This window comes from Hyaena hyaena, unplaced genomic scaffold (genome assembly GCF_003009895.1).
Source record: "Hyaena hyaena isolate Hyena2069 unplaced genomic scaffold, ASM300989v1 scaffold_62, whole genome shotgun sequence".
Classification (NCBI taxonomy): Eukaryota; Metazoa; Chordata; class Mammalia; order Carnivora; family Hyaenidae; genus Hyaena; species Hyaena hyaena.
In genome coordinates, this window is record NW_024080694.1 from 2,753,287 (window position 1) to 2,779,315 (window position 26,029).

A 26,029-nucleotide genomic window follows, 5' to 3' on the forward strand; every position below is an offset into this window, starting at 1 on the left:
AGATTCTGTGTCTCCCTCTCTCTCTGACCCTCCCCTGTTCACGCTGTCTCTCTCTCTCTCACTCAGAAATAAATTTAAAAAATTCAAAAAAATTCAAAGTAGGTTCTAAATATTTGTGGAATAGGCCTAGGTAAGAAAACTATTGTCTTTCCAAGTTAATGAATTGAGAATAGCTTCTGTTCAATTAAATACGACTGCCACAGTTGACTAGCACTTGAATTTCATTATACACTGACTTCTCTGGTTCCACAGCAATGCTATGAAGTGGGTATCAGTGTACTCATTTTACAGATGAAGAAACTGAGGCTCAGAGACATAAAGTTACTTGCTCCTGGTTGCGCAGCTAGCAGGTGGGAGGATTTGTATCAAGCCTCCAGTGCAAAGCCTTGGAAATAGGAAGAAGGGTTACACTCTGACCTTGGCTTTGCTATCTTTTGGTGGCTCCTCTTCTGCAGGTTTGGGTTCAGGCTCAAGCATAGGAGATGAGTCAGGGATGTCAACCAAGCTGGTTGGCTGAATTTGGGCAGAGTCGGGTACCACGGTGGGAGGCGGCTCTACATCCACGTAGATGTGATCCGTTGGCGGCTCCTGGGAGGAGCTGAGGGACCCGGAGGGCTCAGTGGTTATTAGCGAGTCTGAAACAGGTGAAATGGAAATACATCAGGTCAGGAAACTGGGATGCTAAACAGAGTGGCCATTTCAGAGACTCAATACTGGAAATCAGACAGATCTGGATTCAAATTATGGCAAATTCCTAACATCTCTGAATCTCATTTTCCTTATTTATAAAATGACAGTAAAAAAAAACAAAAACAAAAACAAAGAAAACAACCAATTTCACTGGAGGATAAGTGAGATCACGATGTAAGGCATCAGGAATCAATTAATGGCTGTACTTATTACTGATCTTTTTGGAATAATTTTAAATAACTGTGGTTATAAGGAAAATACATATCAAGGTTTAAGACACAGGCCCTCTGTGTGGATTGTTTTTTTCCCAGTGCCAGCTAACTCAGGGAAACTTGGGAAGCTCTAGAGATCTGTGAACTCCTAACTGCAAGCTTGACTCTGGGCACATGAGAGCATGAGCTTGTCAGGACATAGGGGTCGGTTCCTGGACTTTGTGAGATTTTTAACTCGAAAAGGTCCTAACACTCTCCTTTCTTGCCAAGGGTCCTCTCTTCTCCATTTTGTGCTGTAGAATCCAGTACTTAGAAACATTTCCCAGTTGGGAGTCTCCACAGCTGCATGGCCTTCAGAGTTTCTCTTCCCCAGTTGCTGACTTTTCAAGAGCAATTGCGACTCCACAAACATGTAATGGGCATCTACTCTGTGCTCAGCGCAGAATTGGAAAGATCAATGGGATAGAATAGAAAACTCAAAAATAGACTAGGGATGTGTGGCTACTTGATTCATGAAAAAGCTGACAGCACGAAACAATGGGGAAAGTTAGGAGACTCTTTGGAGGAAAATGATGTTCCTATGGAGAGAAATGTAGCAGGATCCCTATCTTAAATCACATACAAACACAGATAACTGAAGATCTAATGTGAAAGTTAAAAACATAACAATAGAAGAAAATACAAAACAACATTTTTGTGACCAAGAATTAAGAATGGGGTTTCTAACAAAATTCTGAAAGAGCAAGCCATAAAGTTTAAAATTCAGTCAAAATAGGATTACATTAAAATTAAGAATTTCTGTTCAAAGATGCAAACCACAGACAGGTTAGCAGTTATCAGACTCGGAGAAGATATAATCTACAGGATATTAACATCTAGAATACACAAAAAAAGAAAATGTTTTGAAAAACACATAAAACATGGACCAGGGTTGTGAGCAGGAAATCACAGGAGGGAGATCAAGATGGCAAAAGCATGTGAAGAGATGTATAAAATTCAATAGTAATCAGAGACAACCAAGCTAAAATAAAAATGAGATACTACTTTATACCCAGCAGAGGGGCAAAAACCAAACCAAAACAAAACAAAAAACTCAGAAAGGTGGATAATGGCAGGTGGTATTGAGGAAGAAGAAAATGGTACTCCAGATGCAGAATGGTAGCAATGTAGACTGGTGTAGACTGGTGTAAACCAGCACAGCTCTCTAGAGCGCCCTCTAGCAGTACTTGGTAGAATGACATCTGCACATTCCTGTGAGTCCATAATCTCGCTCCTGGATGCATATTCCAAAGAAAATGTCACGCAGGATCCTCCCTTGGGCAGCACTCATAAGGATATTCACAACGGCATCATTTGTGGAGGTGGGGAGTTGGAGATAGCCTAAGGGGTCCAATATCAAGGGAAAGGAAAAGCAATGTGGGGTAGATCAGCAGGTGTGGGCAACAAGCTAATGTACACGCAGCAATGTGAATAGGTCTTAAAGCATGGCTTTGAGCAAAAAGAGTACAAAACCAAATGAAGATTACAGCATCATATTATAAACGTTGATTAAACGGATTGAAATCTTACAAAGCGGAGCAGCGTGGGGCCTGCAGTGGGCGGGGGGTGGGAGAGGGAATGGGGAATAAGGCACAGGGGAGCGGTGGTATGAAACAGAAGCTTTCACCAGACCAATGATGACTGCACAGCATGAACAGAGAAGTGCAGTTAATTCAACTCTTCACCTGAGATCCAAAATGGAACAAATCAAAGTAACAGCAAGCAAAGAAAAATGTCAGGGAGCAAAGGTAGAAGGGAGCTGGAGTAATATTCGCGGAAGCCCGCTTCGAGGGGCTGACCCTGGTGTCAATCCTAGAGTCAGAATCTGGCAGCTAAAGAAGCTGAAGGGCCTGTAGGAGCAAAGTTTTCAGAAAGCTCCACTTGACTTGACCATGGGGCCCCCTCTTCGTGCAGCGTCCCATAGCAGACCCCTCCCTGCAGGCACTACAGTTTTGGGGTCTGAAGCTCCAGAAAATCTAAAAGGCACTTCATACCTTGCTCAACTTGGGTTCCGTCCACCTCTGACAGGGGGGCCAGGGGCTCCTTGGGTTTACACAAAAACTGCTTCAAGCAGTTGATGGTGTAGGTGCCCACCAGGGTGCTCCTCCCGAAAGCTCTCCAGTCCACCACGCAGATGCTGAGGGGCGGGTGCAGAAGCTCATTCTCAGGCAGCTCCTGGGAGGAGAAGCCACGGTAAAGTGGGGGTGCTGCCTGGGCTGAGCCCAGCGGCTGGCGCCTTGCTGACCTGTTCAGGGGCCCGACCAAAGCAAGCCAGGCACCCCTCCTCCCTCTGTTCTCCCAGATCACCCCTGCAGCCGGTCAAAAGTCGGGAGCATTGCCTTCCAAGCCAGGGAATCATTACCCATAAGAGGATGAAACTAACAAGTCATCCCAGGTGTAAATTGCAAAACTCACAGACTGCCAAACTCTTAGTGGTAAGTAATAGTCTTCAATCCCATTTTGTCATTACGTACCAGCAGAACTCTCGACTCAAATGAACACTGACCCAGACTCAAGAAAACAGATGGAAGGGGATACATTAAAAATGGAGCTGAGGGTGAGGGGCCAGTGCCCTCCATCTTGTCCCCCACCCCCACCCCGGGGAGGCCCAGAGGCCTGACAACGCCCAGTGTGATAGGTTTGTGAACACCGCGCACATTCCCCACTTCCAGTCCCCGCTAATTTAGAAGATGCGGCCATCGGAGCTGACTGGGTTGCACAAAGCAAACCTTCTCCACAGTTACTTCCAGATGAGAGCACAAAAATGTGCTAAATATCAAAATAAACAGAAGCGTGGGGGTCAGAAAACATCACTTTAGAAACACAAGTTCGCCTGTAAGCCACTGATACACTACGTATGAATCATTTTTTTTTAAAGTCTAACTGCTAAAGTAAGTCTCGTTAAGGAAGCTTCTAGGCCAGTGATTTGCCAACTTGAACACGCATCAGAATCACCCAGAGAGCTTGTTGAGCCAGAGAGGTCTGGGCCTTAGCCCACAGCAGTTTTGATTCAGCAGTACTGGGGCGGGGCCTGAGAACCTGCATTTCTAACACGTTCCTGATGCTGATGCTGATGAATTGGGGGCCACACTCTGGGAACCACTGTCAACCTGCCTTGATTTACCGAACCTATAAAAACAAAACAACAGCACAGCAGCAATAACAAAAGTCTATTTCATCCCATCCTGAGAGTCCCGCTTTTCCCTAAATTAGACCACCTTTCCTCATAGGTAGTGGACATGCTCAAACTCCAAAGCATGACCCCAATCCAAGCAAATGAAGGAGGGGGGTTCCCTCTGTGGAAATGAAGGAAAGGAGCGGGCAGGAGAAGGGGAGGCGATACCACTTCGAAAGCATCTGCCTGGATGCTGAAGTTTGGGTTGTTCTTGTAGCTCTGGATCACACAGGACTTGACTCCCCGGCCCCCACACTCGATGAGGACCTGCGGCCGATCCACCGACAGCAGCTGCACCTTCTTCATTTCTCGGACTCCCCAGAAGAGAACCTGACGAGAGGACGGGCAGAGCTGTCACTCAGAGACCCAGGGAGGAGCCAGCGTGAGGGCGCTGGGCTGGGTGTGGAAGCCAGAGGTGCTCCCCGGGAACTACTATGGTATGTTCTGGAACGGGCTGTGCAGCTCCCTGAGGGCCCTGTCCTATCAACCACGCCTCATTTCCACCCCACACTCCCCTCAGACAATGCAGGCGCGGACGGCAATGCACCACTGCCCTACAGCCCCAAAGAATGAGTCAGTCTTCCCCTGCACCATACCTCCACTCGGTATTTGCTCAGCACGGGCCGAATGCTGGCAGGAACTGGGTAGATGTGGGTGACATCTGGTGGGTCAACGGGAGGAAGTCCTTGCAGCCCAGATGAAGGGACCTACCACACAGAGCAAGGGCTGGTTGGAAGGTCGGGGAGAAGCAGTGAAGACCAACCGGCACAGCACTGCCTCACCCACATGACACTCACTCAACAAAAGTAGTGTTTCCAGCTTCAAGTAGACCAACAACAGTGCATTTTATCACACTGAATTATTTATTCATTGACCAATATTTATTCATCGATGCTTTCACGAGGGTGACCAGCATTTAGTGAGCACTTACAATGTGCCACTAAGTTAACAGGTTAATAAGCTGTTAACAATATAGAGGAGGTCCTCACAAAAGGATGGAATGTCACCAAGTGTCAGCATCTGGGGGCGGAAAAGTGTTCTGACCTGGTTCTGAGCTCTGAGACTTAACTACACCCCCATTACACACTACTACTAAAGAGATTCCTAGTTAGTCAAATAGAGACTATGTCTTCATCAGTGAAACAGAAATGGAGTCCTCTGAAGACAGACCTCCAGGATGAAAAGGTGTCATTTCCTGTGCATTTGGCCATACAGAAACCACAGGAGGGGTGCCCCTGGGTGGCTCAGTTGGTCGAGTGTCCAACTCTTGGTTTCTACTCTGGTCATGAACTCACGGTTCATGAGTTCAAACCCCGTGTCAGGCACTGCACTGATAGGGATTCTGTGGAGCCTGCTTGGGATTCTTTCTCTCCCTCTCTCTCTCTGCTCCTTCCCACTAGTGCTCTGTCTCTCCCTCAAAATAAACAAATAAACTTAAAAAAAAAAAAAAGGAAACCACTCGAAGGATCATCACTGAAATCTCACATGAAGGTCTTGGAAAGTCTCCTGAGGCCACCCCACACTGCCTTCGAGACCCGGCTCATTGTCTATATCTTCCCAAAACCTGTCCCTGATTTGACCACAGTCTCTGTGGCCATTCTCCTACCCGTCAGTCCTTGGAATACAGTGTGTCTTCTGTGGAAGGTTAGTGCAGAAATCAGTGGGCTAAGCCTGGACACCAGACCCTGCTGTGTGACCCTGTGTGAGTCCCTTCCTTTCTCTGGGCCTCAGATATCAGGCCAGATGACCCTTCAAGCCCCTTGCGAGTCAGATGCATGGGGCATGTTTGTCTGACTTGGTCAAGAGGAAGCCTCTGTTTACTTCATTTCATCTCTAAGCCCCCGGAGCAGAGCTCCACATCCAGTGGGTTCCTGATAAATGTTTATTGGCTGCCTGACACATTAGCTCCATATGCTCGAGAAAGCTTAATTGCTCATCACAACCTGCAAAGCACAAACATATCACCATTTCTTTGCAGACATATTCTAGTTGGCAACGCAGATGGGGTTAAGCTAATTATAAGAAAGCTCTGACAAAGAAGACGGCAGACGCTGCGGAGGCCAAATAGGCTGAGGACAATGAAGCTGCAGAACCAGACCACATAAAGGTGCTGGAAGCCATGAGGATGCGCACCCAGCACTGCCCGGCCGTGAGCGATGCAGCCTGCAAAACCTCGCCCCCTGAGAAAGCTAACTCTCCTCCAATTGCAGGGGGAAAGCCACACATTGGCATAGATGGGGCCCCCAGCTGGGCTCTTATAAAAGTACCACGTTTCCTCATCTGGGGCTGCCGGGAAATGTCCTGAAGAAGGTTTGCCTGACAGATGCCCTTGAGCTCAACACAGGCCTTGAAGGGCTCCACACTGTGGTGTAGCCTGAATGACTCTACTCCCAGCTAAGACTAGACGTTCTCACAGGGAAATGGGTCAGCTGCTGGCTTATAATGGGCCCAGAGGAAGATAAAGAATCATTATGGGGCATTTGGGTGGCTCACTAGGTTAAGCATCTGACTCTTGGTTTCAGCTGAGGTCATGATCTTGCAGTTTGTGAGTTTGAGCCCTGCATTGGGATTGGGGTTGGCATTCTCTCTCTGCCTTTCCCCTGTTCATTTGCTTGCTCTCTCTCTCTCTCAAAATAAATAAATAAACTTAAAAAAAAAAAAAGGATTCTTATGAAGGCAAGATGTGAGCATCAGAGGCGGGTTGAATAGGCTGGTCCAAAAGCTGATGTCCCAGCTAGAATATCCCAGTGGAGACAAAATCTCTGGACCTCAAAGGTGGTCTAGATGCAGGGCCAGGACAAAGACCTAGGGTGCAAAATTAAGGTGCCACTCTCAGGGTCATGCATGACCCTAGGCCCAGCCCTGCTCATCTGAAAAGTCCCTGCTGCTCAGAAGCCATTCCACATCCTCTGGGTCCCTCAGCCCATCATTTATACTTGCATTGCCCCTCTTCTTCGGTGCCGTGGGCAGTACAGTCTAGGCCTCCATTGCTTGCTAGCTGTGTGAACTTGGAAAAGTTGCTCAGTGTCTCTGAGCTCTGTCATTTTGTAAAGTGAAGATCATGACATCTAACTCATTGGTTGCTGTGAAGAATGTTGTGCAGGGCACACATAAGTTCCCTAGAAGTAAGTGTCAACCGGAAACAGCAAAGGCAGAAGCTCAAATTCACACCATCTTAATCTTCAACTGGATTCAGGTGATCTAGGATCGCTATGCCCCAAACTACCTCAAAAGCAACTTGTTGAGATGAGCATTGGGTGTTATATGGAAACCAACTTGACAGGGGAGCCTGGGTGGCTCAGTTGGTTAAGTATCTGACTTCAGCTCTGGTCATGATCTCACAGTTCATGGGTTCGAGCCCCACATCAGGCTCTGTGCTGACAGCCAGCTCAGAGCCTGGAGCCTGTTTCAGGTTCTGTGTCTCCCTCTCTCTGACCCTCCCCTGCTCACTCTTGCTCTCTCTCTCTCTCTCTCTCTCTCTCTCAGAAATAAATAAAATATAAAAAATTAAAAAAAAAACCAACTTGACAGTAAACTGTTAAAAAAAAATCATTGTGCTAGGAAAATATCGTTCTAGGCTCAACTTTTCTCTACATATTTTTGTGAGTGCCTGACACATGTTTGAAAATATTGTATTGGGTCTCCTATGGGTGAAATATTAGTGTTGACTTCCATGTGTGACGTGATGACTCTCACACCCCCCGGCCAACTCAGCAGGCAATCCTGTGGAGAATCCTCTTTTTTCATGATTACACTTTTTAAAAATTATTTTTAATTTTTTTAATGTTTATTCATTTCTTGAGAGATAGAGACAGAGCATGAGTGAGGGAGGGGGGAGAGAGAGAGGGAGATACAGAATCCAAAGCAGGCTCCAGGCTCTGAGCTGTCAGCACAGAGCTTGGACGTGGTGCTCAAAGCACGAACTGTGAGATCATCACCTGAGCTGAAGTTGGATGCTAACTGACTGAGCCACCCAGGCGCCCCTCATGGCTACACTCTTGATCCAAGTTCTTCAGTTCTCCAGTCTGGATTACCTCAAGAGGCTCCCACATGCCCTCCTTGCTTCCCCCGGGGCCCCTTCAGCATATACTCAATCCAGCATCCATAGTTTTCAATATACATCAGATATGCTCAGAATTCTCTCTTGGCTTCCCATCTCTTATGAAAGAAAAGCCAAACTCCTTATAGCACTCACGTGACCTTCCTCTGACTCCAGCTACACTCCACCGCAGCCACACCAACGTCCTTGCTGGTCCTTGAAGATGCCAGGCATACTTGGGCTTCAGGTGCTGGCATTTGCTGTTCTCCCTGCACCTAATGCTCTTTGCCCATATACCTGCATGCCCTACTTGTCATGACCTTCCAGGTCCTGACTTACATACCACTTTCTCAGTGAGGCTTCCCTGGATGCCTAAAATGTTGACTCCGGCCTCTCCCCCAACATGCATTCCTCTCCACATCTTACAGGACATTACCGTTTCTTCTTAGTATTTATCACACTGTTGTTACATTGTAATTTACATAGTATCCTCTATTATCTCCCGGTCACTAGAATGTAAGTCCCATGAGGGTGGGAGTTTTCTCTGTTTTATTCACTGATGGATTTTTAAAAAATGTTTATTTATTTTTGAGAGAGAGAGCATGTGTGAGCATGAGCGAGGGAGGGCAGAAAGCCAGAGGGAGAGGGGGAGAGAGAGAGAGAGAGAGAGAATCCCAAGCAGGCTCCATGCTGTCAGCACAGAGCCCGACACAGGGCTCCATCCCACGAACTGTGAGATCATGACCTAAGCCAAAATAAAGAATCAAACGCTAAGCTGACTGAGCCACCCAGGTGCCCCTATTCAGTGATGAATTCTTAAGAACATGCCTGACACATAATGGACACTCAGTAATATTTGTTTGCATGAATGAATGACTGAACCAGTCCTGCCTTCAAAAAACCTACAGATTTGTGGACACAAGCCTGTAAACAATCGACCTTACTGTAGCCTGAATTTAAAAAAGAGGCAATGTGCTATAGGATGGTAGAAAACATTTAATCTGGCCAAGGAGAAGATGGGAGAGCTTCCTGGAGGAGGCATCTCTTGTTCTGAACTTTGGTGATTACCATTATCCTCAATAGGAGAGTGTAGGGCAGAAGTTGATGTGGGTGGAGTGAAGAACTTTCAGGACAGGCTAACAGCAGGAGCTCACCTGTGTGGTGAGGTCAGGAAACTCAGGGTAGCCTGGCATAAAGAGGCCATAGATGTGCAGAGTAATACGAGGAAGTGTGAGGCTGAAGAAGCAGTTTGAAGACAAGTTTTAGGAGACCTTGAATGCCAAGCTACAGAGCTCTGACATTCTCCTATGGGCCAGGCTTCCTTTTCACAAGATATGAAGAGTTCTCTCTCTCTCTCTCTCTCTCTCTCTCTCTCTCACATACACATACAACACACACACACACACACACACACACACACACACACACAAATTTCCTTGTTACAACGTTTGGAAAATGTTGGATCTTCTGAGTGTTTACCATGGTAATAGGCATTCCAAATATTCCAAATCCCCAAGAGGGATATAATACGAGGCATTTCTCTGTCTCTTCACTGCGCATATTTGGTATCCACAAAATAGACTTTAAGAAATGCTTCTGGAGGTAAGAAGCAGGGGCCGCTGATGATTTCTGAAGAGGACAGTGGAATAGGTTAACTTGTCTTCTGGAAGGAATGAGGAAGATGAAGTGAACAAGAAAAGGGTAAGAAGCTTGAAGACCAGGGAAGAGGCCGATGCAACCATCCTGAGGAGAAATACGGCAGCAGGAAAGATGGAAACCATGGAGGACAGGCTTGGCCTGGCTAAGGGCACACACTAAAGTGGAGTCCGCGTTTTCAAGGCAGAGAACAGTGGTAAACAGTGGGGCCATGAGCAGGCCTGGATGGACGGACACGGGGCTGCGGGCTTGGGGAGGGGAGGGAAATGGAGACAATTAACTCAGACTGGACATGGAAGAGCCAAGTTACCAAATCCTTCTGAGACAGGGAGGCGTTTCAGCAATGGAGGTGGAGAGGCTGAAGCAAACCACCCACAGATGAAAACTGAGAGCAGCTGGTGACAAACGGAGGCATTTGCCAGCTCGTCTTCTCAGCACGTACACGATCCACATACTAAGACTGTCACGCTGATCAAATTACTTTTTGAACAAGCGATCAAATGAGAAGTCCTAATGAGACCCTAATGAATTGTATCTCCTAGGCTGCTCACCTCTGACAATTAATGCAGCTGTCAGGAAGCAGCGGAAACTTCCCTGGCACCCTCAGCAGCGGAGGGAGGGAAGAGGGTGGGGAGGACCCTCATCTTTGAGTGGGGATCCTCAGCATGAAGGGAGTGAGGGAGGAAGGGGGAGGGGGGCCCTCAGCGTGGAGGGAGGGAGGACCACGGGACCCAGAGAGCCAAGCCCTCAGGGGGCCTGTAGGGATCAGTCACCCAGCCCTTCACTGAGGGACTAGGGGACTCAGTCTCAGAGCTCTTCAGGCAGCTTCCTGTCCTGAAACGAGCAGCTGACTGAATCCCAGTCAGTTAACCCTGAGCCTCAGTCTCCTGACATATAAAATGGGAGCCTTGAACCAGATCTGTCTTTCCCAGCCATTCCTCTACTGCGTTTATCACCTGTATTTTTGCCCAGTGAACATTTTCGTTAAGCATATTTTGTTTTTAAAAAGGGAACTTTATGATGCTAAGTAAGAAAGTACCACTTGCCGTAAATGAAAAGCAACTTTAAAGATAAAACCAATGAAAACAAAGCAGGTTATTGGAATATGTCCTGAGGAACATTTCTTATACTTTCTTTTCACTATATTTGGACTGGTGTCCCAAGAAGCAGACTTTGGGAAATGTTCTTCTTGGTAATGTTGACCTTTTTTTAAAGGCACTGAGACTGAAGCCTGTGCTCTTTCTTAGAAAGGAAGGTTGCAAGTGAAGAGAGGTATTCTAGATGGATCGGCATCAAACTGGAATTTCTGCTGGAAGTAGTTATAAGGATCAAAAGGGGCAAAACTCCATTTACAACAATAAGGATGGACCTTGAGAGTATCATGCTAAGTGAGATGTCAACAGAGAGAGACAAATAGCATATGCTCTCACTTTCATGTGGAATCTAAAAAAGCCTAACTCATAGAAACAGTGTGTGGACTGGTTGTTGCCACAGGCAGGGGGTGGGAGATTGGGTGGGGGAAATTGGGAGATACTGGTCAAAGGGTACAGACTTCCAATTATAAGATGAATAAGTTCTAGGGATCCAGTGTACAGCATGGCGAGAGGTATAGTTAACTTGGATACTTGAAAGTTGCTCAGATACACACAAAAAAGGTGATTATGTGAGGTTGGATAGCTATGTGGGATGGATTTGATAACTAACTTTAATTGTGGTAATCATTTCATAATATGTACTCTATGAAATAATCATGTTGTGTACCTTATATGTATACAGTTTTATATGTCAGTTATACCTCAGTAAACCTGGGGGTGTGGGGGAGGGCAAAACTCCCTCTATATTGATTTGATATTATTTCATGCTCTACCTGCTTTCAACCTAAAATCAGTCATTGAATGTCTAAAATTGACTGGACTTTCACTTGAGGAAAGACGGGATCAGCTGGTTTTGAAGGTCATTTTCAGTTCTAACAGCAAATGTTTCTGTGTAATACACATCCATCTGGTAGAAACTGGTTTTATTAGAATCTCTCTTGGTTTATCATCCTGGATCCTGAACCTACAACTTGTAAGACAAAAATGTTTCTAGTCCTCACTCCTACCCTCCGAGGCTGCAGCCATTATGGGGCTGGAGCCAGTGCCTGAATTCCTGCGACTCTCTCCTCTTAGGGCTCACTTAGTTCCAGTTCCCCCGACAGAGAGCTCACTCTGTCTCTAAGGCAACCATTCTATCTTGGGTGGATGCATCCTTGCAGCACCCAAGTGCTGTCTGGGGTTACCTGAGGGGCTCAGTTGGTTGAGCATCTGACTCTTGATTTCTGCTCAGGTCATAATCCCAGGGTCATGGGATTGACCCCCACGTTGGGCTCTGTGCTGGGCATGGAGCCTGCTTAGGATTCTCTCTCTCTCTCTCTCTCTCTCTCTCTCTCTCCCCCCCCCGCCATTATTCCCCACTCGTGTTCTCTTTCTCCCTAAAAAATGTAACAATAAAAAAATTAAAAATTCTGCCTTAACTGTAGCAAAAACGAGACCACAAAGTGGGGTGACTCTTTGAACTCACCCCTGTAGCCATATGCAACTCCCAGGCTGCAGATGTGGGCAGTCTGGATTTGAATACAAGGTTGTGTAGCCTCTCGGCTGATCCTGGCCCGTCATGCTTTCCAGCCTCTCCAGCACTCAGGGGAATCAATCAGTCTACCTGGATTCTAGGTCCTGACCTGCTGCTTTAAACAAATCATTACCTCTCTACACAGCTCAGCTTCTTCACCTGAAATAAATAGGTGGGACTAGACGTTTTACTTTAATATTATATGACATATTACTACTACTAATAAAATACATGGTATTAGTTGAGTGTTTATTCCATGCCAGGCACTTTCAGGAGACTGATCATCCTCATTTTGCAAGTGAAACAGAGAGATTAAGCAGCTTACCCAAGGTCACATACTCCTCAAGTGGTGGAAATGAGATCCACACCCATGGAATCCGACTCCATTACCTTCCTTCTCCCTCATCTCTATGTTAGGAGTGCTTGCTTTCTCAGTTCTCTACCATGTGAACTTTTTCTAATGGGATTTCTGAAAAACAGGCTTATGTATAGAGGAATTGGTCTGACCCAAAGGTGTCATGCCACCTGCCTCAGTGAATGCAATGGTCTCTGAAACAGTCCCCCGGGGCCTGCCACTTTTTCTCCAGGACTTCTACATGTCCCATCTGGTTTTCACTGGATAGTCAGACCGGAGAGTCTCAGCTTTCTGCCCCAGTGTCCTGCCTCTGTTTTCTGGAAAAGTCTTCTGAGGCACATGTTCATAATTTCCCCTATGTCTTAGTGGGACTGATTAAGAGCTCCCTGTCTACAGGGAGCTATGTGATGCAGTGTAAGGAGCAAAAAGCTTGGAAGGTCTCAAGTTCAGGTGCACCTGGGTGGCTCATTTGGTTCAGCATCTGACTCCTGATTTCGGCTCAGGTTATGATTTCAGGGTCATGAGATGGAGCCCCACGTCAGGCTCTGTGCTCAGTGTGGAGCCTGTTTGGAATTCTCTCCACCTTCCCTCCTTACTGTCTCTTAAAAAAAGGTTTCAGTTCAGGTCTTAGCTGCGTGATGAGGGAGGGCAGACAATTGCACTAAGCCTCAGTTTACAATGTGGAAAATGGGACTCCTAACGCCGATCTCAACAGGCTTGAGGGAGGTCTATGTGATGAAAGTTACATGAGGCACTGAATGTCCCACACGGTACGTGCCCACAAGTTTGCTCCCTTCCTCCCTCATACCCTCTCATAGTCTGTATGAACCCCAGACTTTGCATATAGGGCTGCTCAAGTATTGCTGGCCAAACCCATAAAGAGTTTTCATCCTGGGACTCTCACCTATCCATCACGGGGGTCTAGAAATAGCCTGTGACACCTGAATTCATAAGTGGCAGCTCCCGCATCCCGAGAAGGAGACCCCTCCAGACACAGGACAGCAGAGAGTGACCAGGCACAGCTTTATGGAAGTGCTCTGGCCAGGAAGACAAGGTAGACGGCTGGTGCAGACGACTTCCGGCTTGCTTACCTGCAGCAGTTCAAATACAGCAAGGAGGTCCCCTCCAGAGAGGCTCCCACAAAAGATGGGGTGATAGCACAGCCTGGGTGGCTCATAGTCCTCGTCAGCCAGCTTCACAACAGGAGCAGCCACTGTGGCCCCCAAATATTCTGGCTTCCCCTAAGGCAAAAAGAAAAGAATTTGTCTCTGGTGGTTACCGACCTGCTTCTGACCTGCATGAGTGCACTTTAAAAAATAATCTTGACAAAGCTGTAAGCCTCGTTGTCTCCCTCTTGCTACTATCTCACCGTCTTCTGCCAAGCACCTCTTATCCCTTACCAAGGCCTGGGGTGGGGGTGGGGGGCAGGGCAATGCATGTGGGCTCTCAGGGGAAACTTCTGGGCCCAAGGTTGTGAGAGACTATCTCTCTTCTCAGCATACAGAGCTCAGTGGAAGAAAGTTAAAATAATCAGCTAGGGTAGACTTGAAGGGGAAAAGAAGAAATAAGGAGGCATCAAACATTCCAAATGCTCTCCAGGTCAGGACAACCACTGTGGTCAGGAACGTGAGCTTTGAAGTCCAGGCAAACCTGAGTCTGTGTTCCCAAATCTGCTACTTTCCAGCTCTACAGCCTTGGGCCATTTGCTTAACTTTTTTGAACCTCATGCCTTAAAAGGAATTACAAACAATACCTTTTAATGGGGCCATGAGAACTGACTTAATGATGTATGTGCCTTGCACAGTGACTTATATACAATGAGTGCTCAATACATGGTAATATGAGGAGGAGGAGGAGGACGATGATGATGAAGGTCAGTACATTCAGGTGATAAAGTGGCTCTGCTCTATTTTTCTTGGTAACAAAAGAGGCCATAAAGGTATTTTTATATGTATGTATGTATATGGGCCACAAGGTTCTTTAAGAACTATGAGCACCATCTCCTGCCTCTTCCAATACCTGCCCCCAAGAGCATGGGGCCGCCTCCCCCCAGGAGCAGTGTGGGGCCAGGGCTTGAGGCCGCCTCCCCCAGGAGCAGCACAGGGGATGGGGGAGGGAGCTTGGGGCTGCTTCACCATTTATCTCGGGAATGGCTGGAATGTAAACTCCATGTGGCAGCATTGCCTGTTTTACACACTGCTGTGACCCCAGCACAGGGCAGGCCCTCATTACATATTTATTGAGTGAAAGCCATTGGGTTAATGACTTCAAAAGTACAAGGCCAGCGCCCACACTCTCTGGCTGAGGCCGGGTCTGTCAGCTGCCCAGCTCCACTGCCTTTGGATTCATAAACCAGCACTTGCATAGCCGGCTGTAGAGAGAGCCTTGGCTGAGGTAGAAATGGTGTTGACTTTAAACTAATGATAATTTGATAATTTTATGATTATTTTTGACTTTAAAACAAAGCTGCCTGTTCGTGTCCACTGGTGGCATCAGAAGTGTCCCTCATACGGCAGAGCTCTGGCAAGACACAAGTCAAGGCACAAGTGGTCTGATGTCGAACTATTTTGTCATGATCCCGGCTGGGAATCATTAAGTAAAATTGCCCTGGAAACAAAAGAATAAAGTTAAACCCAAGTAACTAATTTCCCAAATATAAACGCATTGCTTACAGAGGCAGCAGGCCCTAATGAAGGCACAAGCCACTGGAGAGTGTCAGAAAGCTCTAGACTGGGGCCACATTCTGGCAGAGTCAGAAGTAATCATCTGACCATCACCAGAGGTCTGTGGGCTCAGTGAAGCTGCCACCAGCAGCTGTAAACAGAACCTCCTGCACGTCTACGTGTATCTCTCCAGGAAGAAGAGGCAAAGTTTTCATATATTTTTTCGCTCCTACTTTTCCGTTTCATTTCGATGTGAGAATGTAGGCTTGTTTTTCTATGAAGGGTCTGGCTTGGGTGGGGCCCAGGAGGGCAATCATAAAATAGGGCTCTGGAAGGGGTCTGAAAAGCAAAAGGAAATCCATGTAGCCCAGCGGGTTGGTTTAGGAGTTTGCAAAGATGCTTGACTATTGTTCCTGGTTTTCAAATAAAAAATACTTAGGATTGGAGCCATGATGTTAGCAACAAAATTTAAAAGGTATTTATCTTGTGGCTGTCTCTACAGAAAATCTATACATTATGCACAACAGGGGAACTCGTATTCTATAAATATACGCAATTTGCGGCTCCAATTTATAGCTGGAGGAACAGGGTGCAGAGAGAGTGACATGGAAAAGCAGAATGTGCATGTCGGAAGGGATACAGCCACACCGGCTACTCCCTCCCACGTGTGTGAGAAAGTCTGGACACAGGAGGCTAGGTTCAAGTTCTGGCTCTGCCTCCAGCTACTTGTGACCTTGAACACGGCATTTGACCTTCCTGGGCCTCTGTCTCCTTCTCCAGGAAGCAAGAGGTGGTTCATGCCCCCCAAAATCCCTGCTCACCTTCTATAATTCTCCCATCCTAATATCTTCTGACTTTGCATTAAGGTCAGAGCTGCCAGCATGCTTGAGGAGAAGGGAGCTTTAGGAAGGCTTCTTGGAATAACTATTTGTGCTTCTGCGACTTCCCAACGAAGTAAAGACATCAAAGAAAATAAATAAGCCCTTGCCTTTAGACTTTTTAATTAAAAAAATAATAATAAAATAAAAAAGTTTTGTCATGATAATTAAAAAAAAAATCCTCCGGTAAGCTTTTGAATCTCAGTGGAGAACACAGACATCTTTGGAGAGGAAGAAGTTGGTTAACATCATAACAGAAATGGGATAGAGATGGGGGCGCCTGGGTGGCTTAGTTGGTTAAGTGTCCGACTTTCGCTTAGGTCATGATCTCGCGGTTCGTGGGTTCGAGCCCCGCGTCGGTCTCTGTGCTGACTGCCAGCTCAGAGCCTGGAGCCTGTTTCAGTCTGTGACTTCCTCTCTCTCTGACCCTCCCCCACCCACGCTGTCTCTCTCTCTCTCCTAGAAATAAATAAAACATTAAAAAAAAAAAAAAAGAAATGGGATAGGGATGAATGCGTTGTTGCAGGGTTTGGAAGCAAAAAAAAAAAAAAAAAAAAAAAAAAAAAAATGACCCAGCTACAAAGACTGGGTTGGTGACAGTACCCACCAGCCAAGCAAGGTCAGTAAGCACCTCTGGTTTTCAAGAGGCCAGGACATTTTTACTCATCGTTTCTATTGAGCCACAATAGGACACAGCCGGGGGCTTTATATAAGTATCTTATTCCTGAAGAAGCGTATTTCCACTGAAGTTTTGTGACCCGGATCCTATTCTAATTGCAAACTAATGGGAAATCTAAGTGAAAAGCCCTTTAGCAAAGCAAATGATCATCACCAATGTCCCTGGCTCTGTAACTCATCATTTCCCCAGAATGGCCTCCGGGCACCTCTCAAGTCCTGAGCAGTCGCAGGCTGGTTAGATAAAGTGCCCAGCCAGCACCGCCCGGACACTCACCACCGCGTCACTGTCATAGAGCTCCACCACCACCAAAGGCGGGGACTCCACCAGCTCCTTCTGGTCTCCATGCAGCACCAAGTCATTGAACAACAGCATCTGGTTCCAGGTTGGGGAGAGGGTCTGGGAAATGACCTGGAAGGTGGGGCCAAAAGAAAAGCACAAGATCATTCGACAGGGTTGTAGGGGGCAAGGTGCATTCATTCAACAGTTCCTTGTGGAGGGCAAAGGGGACACGTCCTTGTCATCCTTGCTCAGTCATTTAACATCCAAGTGACGATATAAGGTGATGTACTACCACTGGGTCCTAGATGCTGGGGGATGCAGACCCCCCACCCCAGAGAGCTTACAGAAATTCATGAGTACAGCCCTGCAATGATTACCACCTCATTTGCATACATAATTTCAACTCAATCCTCCCAACAGCCTCTGCCGGTAACACCAGCCCCCTCCGTTGAGCACTGTGTCCCAGCTGCTGTACGTTATATGCATGGCCTCATTCAGACTTCACACCCATCCTGGGAGGTGGATACAGTTATCTACTCATATTTTATAGAGCAGAAAACCAAGGCTCACTTGTCTGGAGCCAGGAAGTGGTAGAACTGGGATTCAACCTGACTCATCTGGTACCAAAGCCCAGGCTGCTAGCTAGGCTCATGCACCCTCACCGAGTAGATGCTAATATTATCTCCATTTTATGGGAGGGCAAATTGAGGAGGAGGGCGATCTAGTGATTCTTCACTTATGAGCAAATAAAATTTTGTCATCAAAAGTGGGGGTTAACTCTAATATTCCTTGTATGGAATTCTACTGTTTTGTGGATATTTGACTGCACTGAATTAGCCAGAGTCTTCAAAATAACCTTCATTATTTTGCATGACGTCTTTTCTTCTAAGATGGCAAACTGCGACATTGGTAATTGGCTGTGTCCATCATACAGATGGAGATACCAAAGGACAGAGGACAGCAGTCTGCGTTATTGATTGGGAACCGTGAGTGCCTCACCCAAAAGTGGCTCACAGCCCCCTGCCAGGCCATTCGACTGCTACCCTTAAAAGGGGGTGTGTCATTGGTCTTGTATCCTCTACTCTAGTTATTTGGATGTTTGTACACCTGCCAGTTTCACAGAGCTGAAGACCGGGGTTGTCTGCAGGACGGGTGGGCTCTGCATTTGGGCAGAAACTAAGGTGTTAATGTGTGGGGTGAGTCTTGGGAAGATGCCACGTGGCACATTTCCCTCTTCCTCAGGCTGTGTGGACAAATGGGTGATTTCACAGGTGAACACAGCTCAGTGGCTGCTGGGTCCTGGGGAATTTCCACAACCCCGTTGAACTACACCCTTACTTCTCACTGCGCATGCCAGAGGGGCCAGAGAAAGATCTAGCCTGGGCTAACTTCTCAGACTCCAAAGAATAAATCTGTCATTTCAGACTTTTGCATCAGGAAGCATCTCTAGTCAAGATGTTAAACCATTGGCACTGTGGTCAGAGAATTTTCTATTCTTCTTTGTGTCAGTCATAAAATATGCATTCTACATTTCCTTCCTTTCTTGCTTTTTGCTTCTAGAGTATTTTATGCCTCAGACACAGTGATGTTTTTGACATAACATCTCAGAGAAAACCTTAACTTTTTGGACAGGAAAAAAATGGTTTCGACTCACCTATGAACAGGAGTTATATAGTTGCGATGAAAAGTTATCTGGCATGGCTATCTGACATCACAAAGAAACCTGGGTTTTTATGTTGCTTTTAAAAAGAGAAATGTGAACTCTTTTGCAGTAGGTACACAAAAATGTGATACCAAAGCAATTCATGATCCTCACAACATCTTTCCTATAGAACTATTTTGATGGCTTCCTTGGCACTTTGGGCTATAAATACCTCCTGATAAGATTCCAGAGGCCAGTATTCTTTCATTCAACATGTATTTATTAACACATTCAGCATACGATGTGCCAGGCACAGTACTAGGCACCAATATGACATCCTGAGTATAACAGGTGCTCAAGAGCTATTCACATGAATAAACAAATGGATACTGGCCTATCCTCAGAGTTGTTCCCATGAGTATAAGGCAATGTGGCCACTTTCAAAAGGTACTAAAAGGCTCACCCAAACAAAAATACATTGTCCCACTTCTCTGCCAAGGTGCCCATGACTAGCTCCCCTTCTTCGGGGCTTCATTAAGGAGCTCTGCATTGTGACTGTTTGATGACTTTGGGAGACTTTGGTAGCACCTAGCTAATACTTTGAAGAAGGAGTAAGAAACTCTGGATGTAGCATGGCTTTAGAATCAGATACCTCTGGAGTGGAACCTTAGTTTCATCACTTGCCTCTTTCCAACTGGCGCAGGCGATTTAACCCCTGTGAACCATACTTTCCCTTGTGTAAATGGAGCTAGTGCCTACCTTGTCAGGTTGTTATGCCCACTGTCTTAGATAAAGCGTATTAAGGGCCTGGCACACAGTAGGTGCTCAGTGAGTGCCTGTTCCCCATCTGACTCGACCCTACCACACCACTGATGAATAAGTAAGCAGTTACTGCACACCTGGTGCACTGGGTACTCATGTCTCACAAGAGACCATCCATGTCCCCAGGACTCTGATCACTGGAAACCTCAGGCTCCACACTCCCCACCCTCTGCCATGTCCTCTCCTGTCTTCTGAGGCTCCTCTCAAGCCACTCAGTCCCTCTCCCCTTCTGTCTCCAAAGCCTTCTCTTTGGGGAGCTGTCTCCCTTTCCCTTGATACTTTGGTCACCATGAGATTTCTCAATCCCCATCCTCAGTGGCCTCTGGAATAACTAGGTGTCCCTTCTGAAATATTTCAGATCAGTATGTCACTTTAGAGAGGACCGGTTGCGGGACCAGCCCTGCCGAGACTGCTCCCCCTGAGCTCGGGTGTGGTCAGTTCAGACACGTGCTACCTGGTGAGCAGTGCAGCTCAGCTAGGACCGTGGGTCAGCTTTCCCCGTCACGAAGGGTGCGAGAAAGGGCACGTCACACACAGCCTCTGAGGCAACATGACACTGAGATGGCGGAGGGAATCAGAACCCTTGCTCACCCCAATGGAAAGCAAAGTGGCTTTGTAAGTGGACCAAGGTGGGTTTCCATTTTGGCTCGACCACCTTCTATCTATATAGTCCCTGAGTCTTCCCTTCTCACCTGCCCAATAGGGACGCTGATAACATCCACCTTTAGGCTGCCATGAGATGTAGTAAACAACGCATATAAAATGCTTAGCATTATGCCTGCATATTAGGAGCTTTTGATAAATGGCAGGCATTATTACTGACAAAAATTAGGTACTTGGTTCAAAAGTATAGAGGCAAAGTCCAGAGCTCAACAGAAGCTGTTTTCCCTTTCAAATGATTATTTGATAATTGCCATTTGTTCCTTTGAGATATGAGTCCAAATCAAATGAGGCTATTGTATAGAGAGGCAAAATAAGAAGATAATCCCATATCAGCCCTGAGCTCACTCAAACCCCTTCCGCACCCAGGGCTCAAGATCACCAGGGCCTGGAACCCCACCATTTTGTGGCAGATGGAGGAAGGCCTCGGGGAGAATCCTCCTCGCTTCTGGTGGGAAGCCTCAGTGACAATAATAAGGAGTCACATAGAAGCAGTTACAAGCAAGGCACTGTCCTGGGTGGTTTACCCTCTGGGAAATATATACGATGTCATCATTGTGAGGCCTTTGTTTAAGGTCACACAACCAACAAATGGAAGAGCTTGGATCTAAACCCAAACAATGTGGCTCCAGAGTCTATACTCTAACCACTGAGCTAGGCACTACCCCTGAAGGCACAGAGATGAGAGAGTAGTCTGGAGTCTCCATGTTTTATGTGTTCTCATGCTCCTTCACTAAGTGAGGATGGAGTCACCTTCCTTCTGGGGTCTCTCTTGACTCCCCCCTCCCACAGAACTAACCCCTCTCCTGTGGCTCTCGGAAGACTTTGAATAGCCCCACATCATAGGGTATTTCACGGTGCAGCCCCCGAGCCCAGCAAGCACCTGTCACAGAGCAAGAACTCCGCAGCTGCTGGAGAAATGGACAAAATGATCTTGGTCTGCGTGTCACAAATCAAACACAATCTCCCAGGTCACAGGCCTTTCTTTGGAGAGAAATGTCAGCTTGTGTAACATTAGGCAATATAACAGGCTCCATTCATCAATCACTTTATACACTTAACTTTGGGCTTCTTCACAACAGCCCTATTTTAAGATGACAGATGGAGGTTTAGTGAGTGAATGGAGGCCAGAGAGCAGATGAGCTAGAACAAAACCTCAGGTCTCTTTGGGCCCTTGGTGTTTGTCTTAACTCCCAAAGATGAGCAAATCCTTTGTGAACTCTCCTCTCTCAGAACAGGAATCCTCAAGGAACAAAGTCAGGCCTTGGAGAATACGATCTAATAGGAAAAGCATCCAATTGGACGTCCTCTGATTAGGGTCCCTTCCACTTTTCGGCACTCAGTGTATAGGAAAGGGAGAGAGCCCAGAGCAAAGTGGTATAGACCCAATTCCTTTAATCCTCACACCATCCATTAGGAAGTAGTGTTTTCCAGAGCAAGACATCACATTGCACAGTTGAAAGTGTGCAAAGTCCCCCAGCTGGTGAGTAGAAAGAAACAGTGCTAAGTCTAGGGCTCCCTGACCATAAAGCTGGGAAACGTTCCTCCCCACCAAGACCCCTCAATAAAGGCTGGATCATAAGCCTCATGCGGCAGTATCTGTGTGCTGTTTTCTCATGTGTTTGTTCCCTCACTGAACTTGGCCTTGTGCGCAGCACTTGGGCAGGTGCACTAGATGTGCCAGGTTTCCCTTCTCCTCCTCATCCCTCTTCCCCACCCCCTTCCTTCACCTCAGGTACATGCTCTCTTGGCTGCAGGACAATGGGTCACATTGGAACAAGACACATTCCGCATGGCGATCCTTCCTTATACATGTGCTTTGGCGTCTGAAATCTACATACCCAGAGACACAGGTATTTGCAACATGCCCCTGTTCTCTTTGCGGTGCTCTACTACAGATCAGCTGTGGGCTGCAAGAAGAAGGCAGATGGGCTTCCCTGGTTACCTTTGTGGTCTGGCAGTGGGAAAGGAACGTGACTTTGGCAAAGGGGTCTGAGAGTCCATTGCTGTCCGCTGCGATGAGGCCCCGGGCTTGATACATGTGCGCTCTCAGCTGAAAGACATGCCGGGCTGTGGACAAGTGGAAATAGGCAGGCGTCAGTGGGCTCTTCCCAATAGTGAGTACGACAGGTGTCTGTGCGCTGTTGTGAATCTGTGAGTGTCCGGAGGCCAAGAGTGGGAGCACCACTCGCCTCTGAGACTGAAACAGAAGCAGTGAAGACAGGGGAAGAGGGGATACCTATGGGGTACTTCGGAGCCACGCATTCTCCTTGGCATCTTCACCACATCATGGGTTTTGATTTTCATAATAACCTTGGAATTACATATATAATCATCCCCATATATGTATGAGGGAAATGGCTCACAAAAAAGGCTACAGAAATTTCCCGTTTGCAGAGCTATCAAATGCCAGAGCCTGGATTTCATTTCTGTCAGATTCCAAATTCACCTTCTCTTTCTTATCATTTACTGTTGAGAGAGAGACAGAGTGCAAGCAGGCAAGGGGCGGGCAGACACACACACACACACACACATACACACACACACACACACACACACAGAATCCAAAGCTCCAGCAAAGCTGTCAGCACAGAGCCCAATGCAGGGCTCAAACTCCATAGACTGCAAGATCATGACCTGAGCCGAAGCTGGACACTTAACCAACTGAGCTGCCCAGGCGCCCCTCTAAAAGACCACATTTTGTTTTAGTAATTCTCTAGTTTCCACTGGCCCACATGCGCGTGTGTGTGTAAGAAAGGGGCTGCTCCACTAATAGCTCTTGCTTCCATAAACTCTTGAGTCAACCACTCATCCATTCTTTTTAAAAAAAATTTTTAACGTTTATTTATTTTTGAGACAAAGAGAGACAGAGCACGAGCTGGGGAGGGGCAGAGAGAGAGGGAGACACAGAATCTGAAACAGACTCCAGGCTCTGAACTGTCAGCACAGAGCCTGATGCGGGGCTCGAACCCACGGGCCACAAAATCATGACCTGAGCCGAAGTCAGATGCTTAACCAACTGAGCCCCCCAGGCGCTCCAACCATTCATCCATTCTTCCATTCAGCCAGCCAATGTCATCTTGAGTGCCTACTGTGTACCAGGAACAGTCTGGTCTAAGGACTGTGAAGTGGCTAAGACAGTCCCTGCCCTCTGCCGTCGGGGAGCTCCAGGAAGAGAACAGAATATAAGACAAGCAGAATATAAGACATCTCAGTGACAGGAGGCCAGGGACTGGCATCCTGTCAAACTACAAGCAGAGGACATGGAGGTTAAAGGCAGGAGTGAGCGCATCTGTTGACGGGATGGGAGCAGACAGGGCCGCAGGTGAGGGCAGATGAGGGTTGACTGGCAGAGTCCCAAGTAAGAGTTGACTTGTCATATTCCTGGGTTCGTGGGACTTTGTAAGGCCCCTCTTGTTTTTTATGTTCACTTCCTCCTTTTTACCCCCTTTCCCACTCCTGTTCTCTCTCTCCCCCAAAGGCAATATTATACTGCGTTCAGGGTATCAGTGTTTTGTGCTGATGTAGGATACAGAAACTCTTACATACCAATTTGACTAGCCCTACTTTGTTAAAATAAGGGTGCAGATACCACCTCATCTTCCCCCCAGGCCATTCCTAGGCTTATGTCACACAGGCCTGTACATGGGCTCATACAAAGTTACTAACCCTCTTGGTGCCTTTGTTTTCCTCACCTATAAAATGGGGGTAATAATAGTTCTTCAGAGGGTTAATGTAGGAGATCAAAGGACAAGGTGCCTGACACAGAGGAAGAACTTTATAAGTGCTATGAGGATGCTGGTATGGCTGTTACTATTGTTCATTGTAGTGTGACCTGTGGTGGTGGCAGCTGGGGCCACCTGGGCGTCCCTCAGAGCCACATATGCAGCCACATACAGCACTAGGGGGAACCTTTTATTTGGTCAAGGTTTTTGTTTTTCTGAAATCTCTTACCAACTCTGTTCCTTAGGCTAATAAAGTCAGTTTCCTCTTAGCTCTCACAATATGGTGGTCCATGTCTTGTTTTGTAGTTCATTTTCTACAAATGTGGTTGGTAGAGATGTGTCTGATTGCCCCCACTTAAGTGACAGATGACCCCTCTCTCGTTTCTACATCCCCCACTAGTTTTCCCACCATGCCTGCCACATGTAGGTACAAACTAATGATTGGTTGGATGGATATTTTCTGAAGCACAAAGTGAGTGAAGAAACAAAATTCTCCAGTGGGTTTGGAAGGCAGCCAAAGCCATCAATGTCAGTGCACAGCAGAGAAAGTTTATTAGGTCACTCCATGAAAATAACACACTGCAGAGGATTAGAAAGCTCTTGAAAAAGTCTTTCTTCTCCTTTGAACTGTTAGTTGCTAGGACAGCAAATATGTCTGGGTACCTTAGATCTCCAGAGATAGTATTTTAGAAATATGAAGATAACTTGATATGGGTGTCTTTCACCCAAAGATGAAATCTCTTTATCCTTTTTTAACTGTTTTAATGTTTATTTATTTTTGAGAGAGAGAAACAGACTGTGAGTAGGGGAGAGGTGGAGAGAGAGGGAGACATAGAAGCCGAAGCAGGCTCCAGGCTCTGAGCTGTCAACACAAAACCTGACACAGGGCTTGAACTCATGAACTGTGAGATCATGACCTGAGCCAAAGTCAGATGCTTAACCAGCTGAGCCACTCAGGTGCCCCAAGATGAAACCTCTTTAAAGACAGGATGAAAAGCAATGGAAGTAAAGCAGAGTCTGGAGAAGTTGACTTCATTATTTACTAGCTGTGTGATGTTGGGCAATTCTCAAGCATTTCTGATGCATCCTTTCTCCCTCTGTAAAATGAAGAAACTGCCCAGGATTTATGTGACAAGAAAATTCAATATAATGTATAAAGTAGATGGAACAATGCTTGGTACATGGAATGGGCCATGCATTTTCCAAAAAAAACAGGGCTGAGCTGTCCTCATTCTTATGCATTGACCCTGGGCACAGAAATCATGAGCTGAACTACTGGATAAACATCCTTAGAGCCTTCTAACTATTGAACCACTTAGATTCCACTGGCACTTAAGGTCAATCGACATCAGACGAGTCTTGGGTAACAAAGAAAGCCTGGATTTGTGGACAATTCTGTGCTTCCAACAATGGTTCAATTTAAAACTTAACTTCAGTTGAAGTGAAGGGAAAACTGTCATCTACTCTGTCTTAGTTCCCAGCAAAGAACCTGCAAATTGAAGCAATTTGGAAACAGAAAGCAAATTGCAACTATAAGTTATTAATATTTATAATAAAATCCAAAATGATATGAAAACGTAAACATAGTGGCCCTCATAGAGGAAAGGATTACATAAAGCATGCTGAATTTCTCAAAGTGACCACATCGGGAACCAAGCTGAAGAAATACCAGGGACCCCAGGGATACCAGTTCCCATTGGGTCATTACTGGCAATTGCAAATGCCCACTGTTTACAGGTCAAAACCCTAGTGCCATGTATAAGGAACTGCACATGTCATAAGAACACACTGATGTGTTTTTAAAAGGCACCTTCTGCTTCAAGCAAACTCAGTCCATATAATCTGCCTACAAAAACACTCAACTGCAATTCTCTCCATTAGCAGAAAAACATAAACATTTACTCCAGA

At 46.5% G+C, this 26,029-nt stretch overlaps 1 protein-coding gene across 1 annotated transcript in view; it reads right to left on the reverse strand.

Moving 5' to 3' along the window:
- Window positions 1–26,029, reverse strand: part of FER1L6 (fer-1 like family member 6) — a 122,036-nt gene that overhangs the window by 42,677 nt on the left and 53,330 nt on the right. The window contains exons 19-25 of the mRNA XM_039231989.1: window positions 22,342–22,466; window positions 17,267–17,401; window positions 13,865–14,014; window positions 4,713–4,823; window positions 4,285–4,446; window positions 2,936–3,116; window positions 418–635 (exon numbers count right to left, since the gene is read on the reverse strand). Of these exons, the coding sequence (XP_039087920.1) occupies window positions 418–635; window positions 2,936–3,116; window positions 4,285–4,446; window positions 4,713–4,823; window positions 13,865–14,014; window positions 17,267–17,401; window positions 22,342–22,466 (1,082 nt within the window). The remainder of the gene's footprint in view (window positions 1–417; window positions 636–2,935; window positions 3,117–4,284; window positions 4,447–4,712; window positions 4,824–13,864; window positions 14,015–17,266; window positions 17,402–22,341; window positions 22,467–26,029) is intronic.